This window comes from Pteronotus mesoamericanus, unplaced genomic scaffold (genome assembly GCF_021234165.1).
Source record: "Pteronotus mesoamericanus isolate MK-2021 breed Mesoamerican mustached bat unplaced genomic scaffold, CSHL_Meso_final contig_50, whole genome shotgun sequence".
Classification (NCBI taxonomy): domain Eukaryota; kingdom Metazoa; phylum Chordata; class Mammalia; order Chiroptera; family Mormoopidae; genus Pteronotus; species Pteronotus mesoamericanus.
Window position 1 is genome coordinate 21334276 of NW_026555186.1, and position 16056 is coordinate 21350331.

A 16056-nucleotide genomic window follows, 5' to 3' on the forward strand; every position below is an offset into this window, starting at 1 on the left:
GAAGGTAAGACATGGAAAAATAACTCACTGGCTTTTTGTTTTTTTTAAGATAGGCAAAATAACAACAGGTTTGTGTGCTTATGGGAAAATCCAGAAGAGATGATGTTAGAATAACCAAGACTTAGGACAGGTGAAGGAATGAAAAGCATGAGAGTAAAGATTGTGAGTAGTAGCCTAATGACATGGAATTGCTGTAAAAGTTTTGGCTTTTAGGTAGGAGGAAGGACTATCTGGAAGAAGTAATAAGATAAAAGAAAAGAATCAATCCACTTTCAGGCCCCGTCACTCAAGAGCTAAGGGAGAAAACACAAGTCTCCAACTTTAAAGAGCTGTAGAGGAAGCGGTGTCTTCAGAGAGCCAGTTTCCATTAGAACAAGAAGGTGAAGGGAAGGAAAATTCAGAGACAGCAGGAACTGTGTCAATAATGGACCATGAATCCCTGAGCACACAGAACAGTTTCAGCAGTTGGGCAGGGAGAGGCAAGAGAAGAGAGGGTGTGTAGAGCTTTATGCGATTGGATGGCAGAAATGAGTCTGGGGCTTCTTGCGGTGGCAAATACAAAATTGGATGAAGAGCATAATAATCTTGGTGGACTCAAGAAAAACAATGATGGTAAAGTTTGAGCATTTGGGGGACCAGGGAAGTTCAGCAGGTGTGTTGCTCTCTCTTGATTCCTATTGGGGAAGAGTGTATTTTTCTCCTAGTGCTGGAGCATCCTCTTGACTCCTGTTGATGGAATCGCTGGACCTGAGATTGGTTCCCTTCATTACTGACAATTTAAAAAACTCATGTGACCATCACACATACAGATTTCTGATCAAATAGCATACAACTTTAAAAAATGTCCCTGCTTTGGGGGAAATGTAAACTAATTTTTAATAGCGGAGTTTGGTTTTACTTACATCTGTGTTACAGGAGCGATACCGCCTCCTCTCCCCAAGGCAATATTTTCCACCTCCTGAAGGTCTGAAAACACATTTTAACATGTGAATATAACATATCCATCCACATTGAGAGTACAGATATTGCTTGATGAAAACATATTAACATTTACTTTAAGAAAATACAAAATTTGACATTGAATTAGTTATTGAAATAATCATGCTGGTGATTGTTAGTAATAATGATTATGATTGTTGAATGTTAAAGTAAAGGCAATTTACTATTAGTAACTTTACAAGACTCCTAATTGTCATGATTTACATTAAGAAAATGCAATTAAATCAATGTATTTTCTAATTATCATAGTAAACAGGTGATTAGTTTGAGTTTAAAATTCACTCATTTATAATAAAAAAAGCCACTTGAATCATATTCAACAAAACCCATAATTTGATGGTATATGGTCACCAAGTTGGAAATGAAAAGTTTGTTTTTTTTCCAAACTGGAAACGGGGGAGGACGTTAAATAACTTTCTAGAAATAGCTTCAGTTCAGAGAAAATAATGCAGAAATGAATTTCTATTTTATTTCAAATGTATGGTTTTAAAAAATTAAATCTAAACATCACATGGGTTTGCATTATAGAAATACTCAAATTTATATTATATAATACTCAAATTTAAGATGTCAAATATTTGATTTCTATAAATTACTTTTTGAAGTAGTTACCATTAGGGAAAGTCATATGTTATTATTTGAATGCTATTTTTGAAGACTAACTTGTTCTTTTAAAAAAGGTCTGGTCACAAGAGGGAAGGAGGGAGGGGCGGGCAGGGAAAGGGAAGGGAAGGGGAACGTCAAGGAACATATAGCAAGGACTCATGGACAAAACCAAAGGGGAAGAGCTGAGGGAGGGAAGAAGGGAGGGGGCAAGGGAAAGTGGTGGGGGGAGGCAGAGACAAATGTATTAAGAAAGAAAGAAAAGAAAGAAAGAAAGAAAGAAAGAAAGAAAGAAAGAAAGAAAGAAAGAAAGAAAGAAAGAAAGAAAGAAAGAAAGAAAGAAAGAAAGAAAGAAAGAAAGAAAGAAAGAAAGAAAGAAAGAAAGAAAGAAAGAAAGAAAGAAAGAAAGAAAGAAAGAAAGAAAGAAAGAATAATAATTGTCATAAGGAATAAATCTTTTGTTTTGTTAAAAAAAAAAGGTCTGGTCATTCTCTTAAATATCTGGATTTGTTATTTATTATGATAGGGTTTTATAATTTTGGTTATTATTTTACAGTGGCCTAAAGTTGAACTTAGGTTAATTATCCTGTACTTGTTTTAAAGAAGTCACTCCTAAATTTTAACTTTGGCTCTCGGGAATCAATGGGCTAAAGTTACGGTTTTGAATGACAGTGAATACTGACTCTAAGCAAGGAAAAGCAATGGCTCGGCTTGACCCAGCTTGGGAGAAACGGGTTGGTTAGAAAAAACCAGGTAGTGGGAGAGTAGTGGCGTGACTGAGTTATGGGCGGGTGACAGTGAGTGAGCTCAGCTTAGCAGGAGGGGAAAAATCGATAGAGAGCGGGACAATGAAAACGCAGAGCTAATTAATATCGAGGGAAACCATTTCAAACTAGAAAGAGAAGAAAAAAGACATTTAGCGAGAGGAACCAAACAGAGGGCCCCTGAGTTAAAATAGGAAAAACATTAAAACAGACTATTTTTTGCCCCAGAATGGGGTAGGGGGGAGCAGAAATGACACTGTAACATCATTCTGCACCGAAATATTCGTCAGGAAAGAAGGCCTCAACCTGAGCTCTAGACAAAAATGTGAGCCCTTGACCGTGAAAGGAGCAGTTTAGTCTCCAGAAGCACAGGAAAGACCAAAGAGAGGAATAGTCCACCGGTAACGGCAAAGAATACCGATGGGGCTGGCCTCCCACGGGAGGCGGGGGGAGTGGGGGGGCCTCTGGCTGGAGAAGAAGACGGTGGGAGCGGAGCAGCCTGGCCTGCATAGAACAGTCCTGGGGAGGAGAGTGGTGGCAACGCCGGAAGATGATTAATGGGGGCACGTGAATGGAAACTATTTCAACACATGGGCAAGTATTCTTTTCATTGTGATTTGTGATGCGCATCAAGGCATTTCAACCCTTGCAGTGCTCTCATTGGTCCTTTTAATACTAATGTAGCAGTAATAATTTTATGTGACATGTGAAAAGACCTTAGGTTTCCTGGGAATAATGGTAATGTAGCTAAGACCAGACCTGGATTCATCCATAATTCAGTAGTTTTGGGAGGAGGAAATCTATCTGATTATTAATAGATTAAGAAGTCTGGCTATACCTGGGATAAATACACAATACTTTTCCTTTTTCATTTTCTTTTATTTTTCGTTACAGAGTATTGGGGCGAGGAAGAAAAAGAAAGCCTGTCTAACAGGGCTCCTCCACTTTTCTGTGCCTAGTGCTTGTTCTGAAGACAAGCACTTGGCTCACGAGTGAAACGTTTTTACAGATAACATGTGAAACCACAGCTTTGAATCATTTCCAACTGTGTCTTTTTGTTGGCTCCGGCTTACTTTAGCTACTTACGCTGGACTGTCACAGTGTCTTAGGGATGAAGAGACGCCTCCCCCGCAGGTCCTGCTGCACTCTCCCCAGAGGGACCAGGCCCCCCAGCCCCCATCTACGCTCTGGGGCCAAGTGCCAAAAGCAACACAATCTCCCTGATAACACCACTGCAAGATTTCACAGAAAACACAGAATTAGCTTTCAGGCAGATAGAGCTATCAGAACAGAAATACATAAGGGTCAGGCAATGACCAATAACAGGCATTCGCATTCTCCAATAGATAACAGACTGAGGGTTCTTTAACTGTGTTTATACGTTGGTGATGGTGCATGTGATTTGCAAATTATCTTTAGCTCAGCAGTGATTTATAAATCCCTAACATGTACCAGGAGTCTAAAAAACTCTCCTTATTTCACCTCCTCCAGACTTTTAGTGTTTCTCAATTACAGAGACCTCAAAAGTCTTTTTTAGATATTTTAGTATTAACATTTTTTTTCTTTCTATTCCACTATTATTAGACTCATGGAATGATAACGCAATATGGAAAGTTCCCCAGTAAGGAATTTTTATGATGGTAATTGCTTTTTCTTTTTAAAAAAATAAAAAGGCTGGTTGAGGCTACAATAGTAAAAGAATGTGTTGTGGCATTTCATCTACATGAGTACTGCAGACATAATAAAAGTAATGCCAAGACACTAGGGACTGGGTACAAAAAAACCCTTATATACACTGACTAGCCATGTGTATGGGCCCTGCATGAACATGTGCACTGGAATTCTCCTCAGCTTTGCTCTCTGCAATAAACCACACATACTGCACATAAGTAGAAAGCCAGGAATAATTTATCAAGATGCAGACATCAAATAATCAGCTCATAACTCTAGCATGATAAATCTTACTTGCAGAATATGGTAAAAATGAAAGCCTTTTTGAAAAAAAAAAAAAGCATTTCTAGCCTTTTATTGGTGCATTCTTGTGAATTACCATCAAATGCTGACAAACTATACTGACGTTATGAAAGTCATTTGTTTATATGAATAACGATAGGCAACATTATTACAGTTGAGTAACTGTCAGCAATGTTAGATTGCTAAATAAAAATTCAACCTTATATTAAAACAGAGAGGGATTACGACAAACGATGTTTAGAAATTAATCATTTTATTTTACTAATTCTATATAGCCAGAATTTTTTCACTTTTCACCTTTTTCACTGTTACCACCTGGCCAATAGAATAGCTTCTTACCTGGTCTCCCTACCTCCACTTTTTTCTACCTATAATCAACCTATTCTCCAGGAACCATTCAGAGAGATCTTTTAAAAACAATGATCACATCATGCCTCTTTTTTGCTTAAAAGACTCTGGTGTTTCCTACTTCCCTTAACCCTGCTCAGCAGTGGCGGTGGGAACTGCGCTCATCTCCAGCCTTTCAGTCTTTCTCAGAGTGCTCCAGACACACTGGGCTTCTTTCCTTCCCTCAAACGCTAGGCTCATTCCCTCCACAGGGCACTTGCATCTGCCGACCCTTCTAGGAATGCTCCTCTCACAATTCCTTATATTTGCTGTCTTCTCATCATTCAGTCCTGGGCCACGCATCATGTCACCAGAGGTCTTTCCTTGAACACCCTTATCCTGAAGTGGTACCTCCCCAACATTTCCTGCATTCCCTTCCCCCAGCGCCAGGATGTAGTAGTTTTAGTTCACACTACTTTAAATGACACTGTTTATTTTTCAAATTACTTCAATATTGTTTGTCTCCTCTCATTAGTATATAAAAGCCTTAACTGCCACAGGGGGCTGTTTACATTTTAATTAATTATTATTAAAAGTTCAGTTCCTCAGACACACTAGCTACATTTTCAGGGCTTCATAAGCCACATATGTGGTGACAATGAGGGACAGAGCAGATCTAGCACATGCCTGTCGTCACAGAATGTTCTATTAGAAATGCCGAATGTCTAGAGCAGTACTTAGCATGGAGTAAATAAGCAACAAACACTCACTGAATGAATTAATACTTTAGTTCAGTTTTAGAATTCTGTGCCCTGTTTTGGTTGCTACATGTCAGGAAGGAACTGGAAATACTGGAGGGTCAAGAAAGTCAAATGTATCTTTGTTTCCCTCCTAATTAGCACTCTAAATGTTTTAGTAGTTGTAACAACATAAAAGACTTTTTAGAGAAGTGCTAAGCAATTATCATTTGTCCATAAAAAAAATTAAGCAAGAAGAAGTCAAATTTTGGTTGGCTATAAGGCAGAACATTCTGAGCCTTAATCTAGTAAATATTAAAGTAGGACATTAAGAAAGATTATGAGTCTTGACAATGAAAATTACCATAAAAATTATCTGTCCAAAAGATGAAGCAGAGGTAGTTGGCTGAACCCATATAATATAGTAACAACTTTGGGAGTAGGGCTGCTGTTAATGTACACTTGCGAGGGAGAGAATGTTCCAGCTGCCAGTTTATGACTTAATTGATCTTGAAGACCAACCATTTGTATGATAATTGTGTCAGACTTTCACCTACATAAAAGTCAAATATTGGACCACATAATCTCCAGTTTTACCTTTTTTGTTATTAGAAGTACCTGCGTGTAACAATGTCTATACCTGTGCTTATTTTTTTTTCCTATGAGATATCTTGAGCAACATAGTATTGACCAGCAACTACTGATTCGGGCCATGTCAATGAATGACTACACTTTTAAGAACGCCAAATCTTAAAATTTTTCCAAATTGGAAATCTATTTAGCATTATTGATTTCAAATAACATTAAAGCTTATTTTTATATTTTATAAACTCACAGAGCTGCATCTAAAGCTCAAAGGGACTTAAGTGTTAACGTGATAAGTATTTCATTTTTTTAGATGAGGAAACTAGAGCCTACAGCAGGTTAACTTGCCCAAGGTCACTTACTGGCAGAAAAGAAGGGATTATCTGTCCAAAAATATACAAAAATCAGTGGGAAAAGACCTATTGGAATCTTTTCTAACATAATTTATGGGACTGTATTTACTACATAAAATACAAAATAACACTAGAGACTATCAAAAAATCCACTTAGTTGTAAGTGTATACCCACACATTATTTCAGACTTCCTCGAGTACTCTTATAATTGGTAGAGAAAAGATTCACTTTTTGCGTTTTTCAGGGGCCAAAGGAAATGTGAGGGCCACCAGGACACTTAAAGATGTAGATTCCAAAGTATTTAATAACATTGTTATGTGTTTCCTGGAGACTCACAAAGTGTAGGACAGGGAAAGACGTCAAATAAGTTCTGTTGTCTTTCTTTTAAAACTTATCCTCAAAGTAAAAGATAAATACAATATAGTATTCAGTTTATTAAATGTTGCTCAATTCTCATGACTATTTAACATCTACACAGCAGTAGTATTTCATAACTGCTCTGCTAACACATTTTTCTGTATAAATTCACACTATTGATTATATATTCCATGAAGTTATAACATGAGACAATTGTATGAGAAAGTCTGTCCTTCCTTTCTCGCTCCCCAGCCATCTTGAAGGCTGCTCCTCATTGGGGTCTGTCCCACACCTAAGGTGGGAAGATGGTGGTTGCAAAGAAGACAAAAAAGTCGCTGGAATCGATCAACTCTAGGCTCCAACTTGTTATGAAAAGTGCAAAGTATGCACTGGGGTACAAGCAGGCTCAGAAGATGATCAGACAAGGCAAAGCCAGACTGGTCATCCTCGCCCACAACTGCCCAGCCTCGAGGAAATCTGAAACAGTGTGCTATGCCACGTTGGCCAAGACTGGTGTCCATCACTACTGTGACAATGACACTGAGTTGGGCACAGCATGTGCAAAACACCACAGAGTGGGCAGTCTGGCTCCCATTGATCCAGGTGATTCTGATATCATTAGGAGCATGCCAGAACAGACTGGTGAAAAGTTAATCATGAAAATTTTTCTTTAATAAAACTGGCCAGAGCTTGGTTTAAGAAAAAAAAGAAAGTTAAATTAGAAAGATTAATGGGTAAAAAAATAAAGAATTCATAATAATACTTACATTCACCTACCACCTGACAAGAGACTAGTGTCTAGTTTAACAAATAATTAACAACTTGGTTTACTAGTTAACAAGTTAACAACTTCAGTCTGTGTTACAAATCTGAGTTCTCATTCTAACAATATCTTTGGTCTAAAGCAAGTCATTTTTTTTCTTTTCTTTAGTTACTCTAACTATAAAATGGAGACTAACTTTAGTTTAACAATACGGTTTGGATTAGGACAACTTTAGAAATTCTATGCAGACATACCTTCAAAGAAGTTAAAAACCTATCAAAAGACTTGTCTAATTCTGCTCTCTGGCAAAATGTTCTTTTGTGTTTTGTTTAGCTTTCCCCTACCTTGTACTTATAGGAATGGATTTCTTTGGAATTCTTGCTACTTCCCTCCTCTGGTAGCAGTAAGTATCTTGATGTAACACATGATTTTAAAGAAGAAACTTATTTAACTTAATAATAACTGCTTGAAGAAATCCATAAAGGACTTCATGTGGAGCAAGTTATTTGAGCTAATTTTCTAGATGATTATATGAATCAATATATACTGATTTTAATATGTCATAAGTAATATAATTAGATTACACTAAATATAGTAGCTTGAAGTATATAAATCCTGTAAGTTCATAAAGGTGAGAATTTTGAGTGTTCTATTTTCTATTTTTATCTTTTTTTTTTTGCCTGAAGTTGCCAAACCTTTAATTTAAAAGCTCTGTTTCCATAGGCATATAATTTTACTTCTTTTCTTAAAACTAGAAGAGTTAAATCTTCAGATGGGAACCAGTTTCTAATCTTTACTCTCAAAGGTTATATCTAATCTAGTGATGTATTCTAAATATCAGTCATGTTACTTCAGTCCAAATTACTCACATAAATTGGATACATTTTGCCTTCTGTTTGCTAATTCAAGTGTGTTTAACCAGATTTAGAAAGATGAAAGTGAACGTATCACATTCTAAAAGTAAAATCTCAGATTGTTCATTGCTGCTTTTCATATTCCTTCTAAGTAAGACCAATATATTTTAAAACTCTCTAGAAAGACAGTATATTACAGTGAAGTTTTAAAAGTTTTCTTAAGAAACAATTATTAAGCAACATCTCTTGCTATTAGACCATTGAATTTCATGGTCCACATCAGGAAATTGTCTTAGCAAGATACATTATAAATAAAAAAATCTAACTTTGAGAATTTGTCAGACTTCCACAAAAAAATTTTTCAAGATGAGTATAGTTTTAAAATATTTTTTAAATTTTTAAATATTTAAAACATACATATTTTTTAACTAGAGTCATTCTAGGATGTGATTATACCATAGTTCTTGTACCATAGCCAGCACTGGGTCCAGCCAGCATCTGGAATGAGAGACCTCTAAGGAAATCCTAAGATTTTAAAGGAAGTGATATTGGTGATTCAATATAAAACATTCTTCCCAAGTCAGAAAAGCTGAAAGTTGGAGCACAGCACTATTAAAAGTCTTATCTTTCCACTCTGCAGGTGTGGGAATGCTGAAGCTTATTTCAGCCCAAATTCTAAATCAGAACTTGTCATCCCATACTATTTAAATTCCTAGAGCAATTGGAAGAGCTATTCTTTCTTTACTTCCTGTGTTTATAGTTTGGGACCCAGTCAAAACATGTTACATTCTACTCTGAGCTCTAGGCTGCAAATGTGCTATTATACATTCAGTGCTTTAGAAGGGCATATAATAATCCTACTCTAATCCAGCCCTGTTTTCCATACGAAAATATTAGGAACCAATGTCACATATATGTAAGTCCACATGCCAGGCTATGTCTCTAATTGGGTTTTGTAGAATCATTAAATCACTCTTTTGGCAATAAACCAAGGATTTGAAACTTTGTGGTCACCATCAGAGCTCTCAAGGATTGGGTTTTCATTATCCTTAACATCTTGTTCAGTAACAATGCTAACACTGCTATCGAAGTTTTTACAGACTAAATCTTTGTTTACTATGTCATCAAATATGGCATCCCTTCGATGCCTGTTCAAAGTGCTATTGCTGATGCCATGTCTAAAGAAAGTTGTTTTGGTTTTTTTTTTTTTTGCTTGAAGTTCTATTGATTGATTTGTAGGGGTTTGACCCATGGACGCACCATACCAACCAGCGCACTGTCTGGGCTCATCGAATTTCCTCCTTTGGTTAATGCTACTGTCCCTAAGCACATCCATTCAGACCATATGGTTCTTATTCAATCTTTGAATGGCTTATTCAGGCAAACATCCAATGGCTGTAATAGCGATGTCAGACCCCCCAGGACTCACACAAAGATCAGTTTTTAATTTTTTGGCCATATTTCTTACTCCATCTGCTAAATGTGCATGGAACAGTTCCCATACTTACATGGAACATTTGTGGAACTGCGCCCTCGGGCAGGCATCCCACATCTTTTGCAGCCAGAGTTTGACGAGATCATTGCGGATCCAGTCCTCTGGATGTCTATGCTATCACTTAAGCAATACTTCTCCTCCCACCATTTAAAAAGAACTTTTTAAAAAAACTATGAGCAACTTTGGTTTTATCTTCCTGGCTAGACAGGATGTAGGTTCTTTCTTGGTTCTTCTGATGAGAGTAGTTTTGAAATTTTAAGTTAAGATCAGAAGTCGTGTATATTCCATTCATGTTTCTGAGGCATGCAAATTCATGCTTACGCTCTCTGATGCTTCTTACTCCGGGTTAAGACAGGCTGGCAGAGAATTTTCTGCTCACAATCGTCTAAGGTTGGCAAATAACAATCAGAGGTAATGATAATGGTCTAGTAATATACGCTAGCACCCTCCCTCTGCAGAATTCCATAGAAAATTCACTGAGGTATTCTCTCATTTCATCCTCACAACATCTCTATGAAATATGTAGAAATAGGTTATCCCTAATTGTAAAGTGGAGATTCATTACTCTGCCAATTGTGACACAATCCTATAGTCTTAGATCAGTGTTCAGTCCACAGTGCCTTCTTATTGTGATCCCTGAGATGAGAAAATATTACAGGTAGATAAGTGGAGAATCTGCTTAGTGCTAAAGTGTAAAATGCATAGTCGCCACCAATCTCAAGCTCGGTGGTTCACTTTATTACTGTGACAACGAAAATTTGCTTTTCTCTCTATGAAATTTCTCATCTAAAGTTAAAGTACAACCAGAGGCAACACAGAGGGGCAGCTTTCAAGTTTGGAACTAGAAAGGCCTGGGCTGACCTCTCAGCTCTGCTATTAAATTGCTGTGTAATCTTAGGCTGTCAAGTTTTACTTTCCTCATCTGTAAAATGGAGTTAAAACAATGCCTACCCTCCTGGATTTTTGTCACTTAATTATTAAACAGAAAATACATGTGCCCGGCACAGTGTAACTACTTTAAAAGTATTCATTATCAGCATCATTGTTATTGGGATGGCAGCTATTTTTAAATGGCAAGAATACAGACTGGCCACACAAAGTTGACCTGACCAATTGAAAATTCCACTTTAATTTAGTCCTTATCTCTTTGCATGTTTTTTTTTTAATTTGAGTCAAAATGCTGAGCTCTAATTTAATTTCCAGATAGATAGAGCTTTAGGGGGAAAACCTGCAATTTGGCAACAACAAACACAGTTCTAACAAAAAAAATTAACTGAAATTAACAACAAATATTCATAAAAAGCAAATATGACAAATGCAGTTACTAAAAAAATAAATTAAGAACTGCTTAGCTCACACATCTAGTCCTTTGCACTTTTTCTCTTCTTAAAAATGTAGGTTGATCTAGTTCTTTAAAAATGTATTCTTAAATTCAAAGTTAATGGTAGGAATATATTTAGGGTCTTTTCGTAGTATGCTGTTCTTTTTCCTTCATAGTTTTAGATGGTGAAATCCAACATTTTGACTTTTTGAAACTAAATTTTAATGTTGCAAATAGGAACTACCTCTCGGTATGTAAGCTCTTCTACACTTACAAGGTTCTTACAGTTTTTCATGGAGTCCAAGATACTCTGTTGAAGTAGGTCAAGGGATTCTTTTAACCAGATCATTTCCATTTATTATGTGTATGTATGAGAATTATATAGACTTCATTTGAAAAAAGTAGTTAGGGATCAAAAAGTTGACAACCAACCTAAGCTGAAAATATGAATCTTCAGAAATCAAATATATTTTTCCCATTTTATTCACTTTTTTATCTGTGCTTATTCTTACTTATGCTCAGAAGATTTGTTTTGCCTTCTGTTTATCTAAATTTAAATTCAATACTATTAGCTTTAGTATTATTGAGGGTGTCCTCTAAATACACCTCAAAATTGTCCGTAATTTTGAAGAAATACGTCATCTTTATCTCATATATGCCTACAGCTTTAAGATATGACATTTGAGGGACCTGCAATTAAGCACAAACGATAAGATACTAAATACGTGTTTACTGTGTAAATGATTAGTGGGGCTGAACTATGTGTTCTCAGATAACCACTACTTGTGATTTACTTATTTGGATTTTACTTATTTAGAGTGATAATATAATTTATAGAGTGCTTTAAGAGGGCTCTGAGATATATAAAAAAAATGAAATTTTTATGCTGTGAATTAAAAAATAAAGGCAAATAAAAAGAGCCATCAGGCCTAGTGATAGTATTACTCCAAGCAAATAGAAACTGTGGCCCATAGACTAGATTGCAAGAATAATAATCAATGGCAAATAAAGAAACAGATTCTCACTGTGACTTCCCCCCTTACGGTTGTGTATTTTTTCTAAGTACAGATTGATTTAAATTGCTACTTGTCGTTGACAAGAATTGTTGGTTCCAAAATAAACCTAGACTGTTGTTTCAAGAATGCGGTTCCTAATATTTTCTATTACTTTGGTGAAAAAAAAGAAGGAATTTTTGGTAGTGTGTGAAGGTCTCTGTATTTTTATTGGCTAGTTACATAGTCTCCAAAAAAGATCCTTAATCCTTTAAAAATGACCCTATCAACTCATACGTTTAGCATAATTTACCAACATTTCTAAACCCAGCATGGAAAAGCCATCAACATGGCACTAGGTCATGGGTCCTGAATGAAGCCGTCAGCAAGGATTAATAAACTGTGACAGCTGCCCAAAAGCTTTCATTCTTTTTATTTAAACATCAGATTGCAAGCTGAAATCCAATGTAATCTTTGTTGAAACTAGCCCAACTAACATGGAAGAAGTCAGAACTGAGAACAGATGACAGTAGTAGTTATTATTGTAAATTCAGTCCATAGCAATAAATTCTAGAATTCACACATACAGAAGTTCCTAAAGTACTTCAGGAATAGCATAAACTATTCCTACCTGTTTCAATAATTTCTAATAATATTTTTGAAAACTATATTGAAAACAAAACAATTTAGCTCCAATTTCTATGCTCAATAAATTGTCTTCTACTATCAGCCCTTTTTCTCATACTGCAATTCAAAAGTGATTCTAATTAGACTATAGTTATAAAATATTTTGGGATCACATAATTTTCCTGGGAATTAGTTATCGGGAAAAAAAGCAGACATACGATTAAGCATACTCTATTAAACATACATAAGATTGTTTTTGAGTGTTTTCTGTACAAACATAGCTCACATATGTACATAAAAGTGAAACTGACCAAGAAAATATTTACTGTAATTTTCTAAACAGTACATATTCACAGATATCAAGTTATGACAGTTAACTCATTAGACTAGGAGTGTATTATTTTCTGAAGTACATTTCAATTAATATGCACATTTCCCTCATGGTTGAAGAGGTACACAAAAAGATGATCAAATAGCTAGTAAATCTCTTGAGCTTACCCCCTTTTCAATATTCCCAGTCTGACAGAGTGTTCCCTCGGCTGCAGGAATACTATTGGTGACACAGCGGTTGCTTTTGCTGAGACACCAGAGCTCTCTACACACTTCCTAGGAAAGAAGGCAAAAGCAAGTTGATCAGTAGTAAAGACTGACACCGTGTCCACTCTTCTAAAAAATACATTCACAGTCACTCAGTATTACTTGTCTCTTAGGCATCCTAAATCAACAAAGGTAGGGATTTTGGAGGAGGCTCTTATGGAAGGTGGATTATCCATTTTGCAGAACCATTTAAATGCTTGTCTTTATAATTCTCACTTTAGTAGATAAAGTTTATCTTAGTATTTAATATTAAGATCTTTTAAAAATAATGCAGAGAAATTTCATTAATAGAGAAGAGTAGGGAAAAAGAATACATAGAAAAGAAACATTTGTTTATTACTCTCAAGAATATACAATAGAATAAAATTACCAATTACTAATAGAGTGATGTAGGTATTTCACTTCTTAGATCTACTTTAATTCTCAAATAATATCCATTTTAAAAAAAATCATAGGAATGGGCAGGGAGTAATTTCTAAAATCCAGAGTTGCCTAAAGAACAATCTAGCAATGTTATTTGCTGTTCATCAATGTAGCCCACCAACTTCATGAAAGGGAAATTTGGTTTTGAAAAAATGCTGCTATTTATATGCCATTTCCATAATTGACATATTTTGGACATTGTTTAAGGCTTTATTATCTTCCTTATTATACTTTCTCATTATCCTACTTAAACTTGGGGAAATTACATTTATTTCAAATTAGCAATATTAATTTCCTCATTTTGTTCACACACTATCAAATTTTAAAATAAGCTGTTCGACACATACCCGAGTAAAGTGTTTTAAATAAGAGCCAAAAAAAGAGCTTACGTTGAAGAAACTCAAAATTTTCAGTTTCTCTTTATATATGGTTACCAACTAGCATCATTAATGCTATTACAAACTTTTAAGTTAAGCCAGAACCACTGAGTATAAAATACCTTATTGGAATAAAAAATACATTAACCTGGAATGCAAAGATAAATTTATAGAATACTTCAATTCTATTGCAATTATTCTCCAAGTGCTCTTTAAACCCCCAAAACATAATTATTTATAAGAACTTACAACATATTACAAGACAAAAAAATTTTGTAACCATGTGTGGTGATGGATGTTAACTAGACTTATTGTGGTGATCATTTCACAATATATCCAAACATTGAGTCATTATGTTGTGCACCCAAAACTAACATATTATACATCACTTACATCTTCATTAAAATATTTTTCAAAAAACTTATGTTGTATTAACACAAATCAGAAATAAAACGGGAACACAGCCTTGAGTCAAGTGCTCTGAGAAAACGGGAAAGCCCCACAGAGCACAGCAAACGGAAGCACCATCTGTGGGCCCTTGTTTGGGATGCTCCGCCAGCCTCTCAGCAGGCACAGGAAAAGACGCGATTTCTTTTAGACTTTAAAAATATTTTTAAAAAATCATCTACTTTAAACTCTAGTTTATTTACCTACTTTAATATCCATTTTGAGAACTACTGAGGTAGAAGAGAGTTAAAACATTGGAAAACAAAACATGTTCTGTGAATCATAATATAAAACTTTCCTGTTCTTACAATCCAATTTATTACAAATTCTAATTCCTACCAAAGCTTCAGTTTCTGTTTTAAGAGGTTATTTATACAACTTTCATCTTCCTTTTCTATAGGAGATTGTTACTTAGTACATTTCTAAATATATTATTTTAGTTTAATATTTAAAAAGCAGTATGATTAAAATTTTAGAGTCTTAAAATATCAAAATATTGTTCCCATGTATCAAAAATACCCACATTCAAAGAAAAATAGGTTCATATAAACAGACAAACATTGCAAGAACAATGTATTAAGAGGTTATAAAAAAATGTTATCCCTAATCCTGGACCATACTCCTAAACTTTAAAGATTTTTATTAGGCCTAAATATTACTTTAGATAGAAGTAAGAGAAAACTAAACTTTACTTTAGACAGAACTATACAATGAAAACCTATCAATGAAAAGGACAATATTCATATTGCCTATTAGGTAAACAAACCATTTAGCCAAGTTACAGTAACTTTATTTCTAAAAGTGCCTTGAAAATCTCTATGCAAACAGCAAGAATTCAAGATACTTTTTTCCAAAACTAATCTCAAGATTCACAATAGAGTCTTCTGAGAGACACAGTCTTCTTACCCTTTAGAGAATGACACATTTTGAAAAGTGGATTCACAATTTTAACAGGATTTTATTTCCTTAGCAGCTTCTGGGGATTCAACTTTTGCCAAGGCATTAGCTTCTCACAAATTACTGTTTAAAGTATGGGAGTGAAAATCTATGAATGGGAAATATTCCCAAAATGTTAAACTAGTCTTGGAGAATGCTCAGGAGTTTTCAACTATATCTCTCATCTAGTATAGCAACTTGTATATGAAAGATTTTGATAGCCTAACTAAGATTTCCCAAGATTTAAAAAAAACTCTCTTGAAAGATAAAACCCAAGAAAATTTCATTTCATATCAAGAAAGCAAGAAATACACTTCCTGAAAGAACTTGAGAAAAATTTCTTATTTTCAGAAATACCCTACTTTCCCTCAACTGATGGATTTTAGAACATGGATGACATATTTGCATAGATGTGATGGTTACAGTTGTATATGTACATTAGTTGTTAAATAAGTAACCTAATGTAGGTCCCAAGCTCTAATAAAGTTAAATGCAATCAAAAATTTTTGCCTCTTGGGGAATCT

The 16056-nt window shown here is 35.1% G+C and overlaps 2 protein-coding genes across 2 annotated transcripts in view; one reads left to right on the plus strand and one right to left on the minus strand.

Annotated features, from left to right (window-relative positions):
- ADAMTS6 (ADAM metallopeptidase with thrombospondin type 1 motif 6) overlaps positions 1-16056 on the minus strand; it is a 226177-nt gene that overhangs the window by 82803 nt on the left and 127318 nt on the right. Inside the window, exons 11-13 of the mRNA XM_054578414.1 lie at positions 13251-13358; positions 3453-3598; positions 903-966 (exon numbers count right to left, since the gene is read on the minus strand). Coding sequence (XP_054434389.1) covers positions 903-966; positions 3453-3598; positions 13251-13358 — 318 coding nt within the window. The remainder of the gene's footprint in view (positions 1-902; positions 967-3452; positions 3599-13250; positions 13359-16056) is intronic.
- LOC129074702 (60S ribosomal protein L30-like) lies at positions 7006-7374 on the plus strand. Its single transcript, XM_054578634.1, has one exon. It carries the CDS (start codon positions 7006-7008, stop codon positions 7372-7374), a length of 369 nt encoding a protein of 122 aa, XP_054434609.1.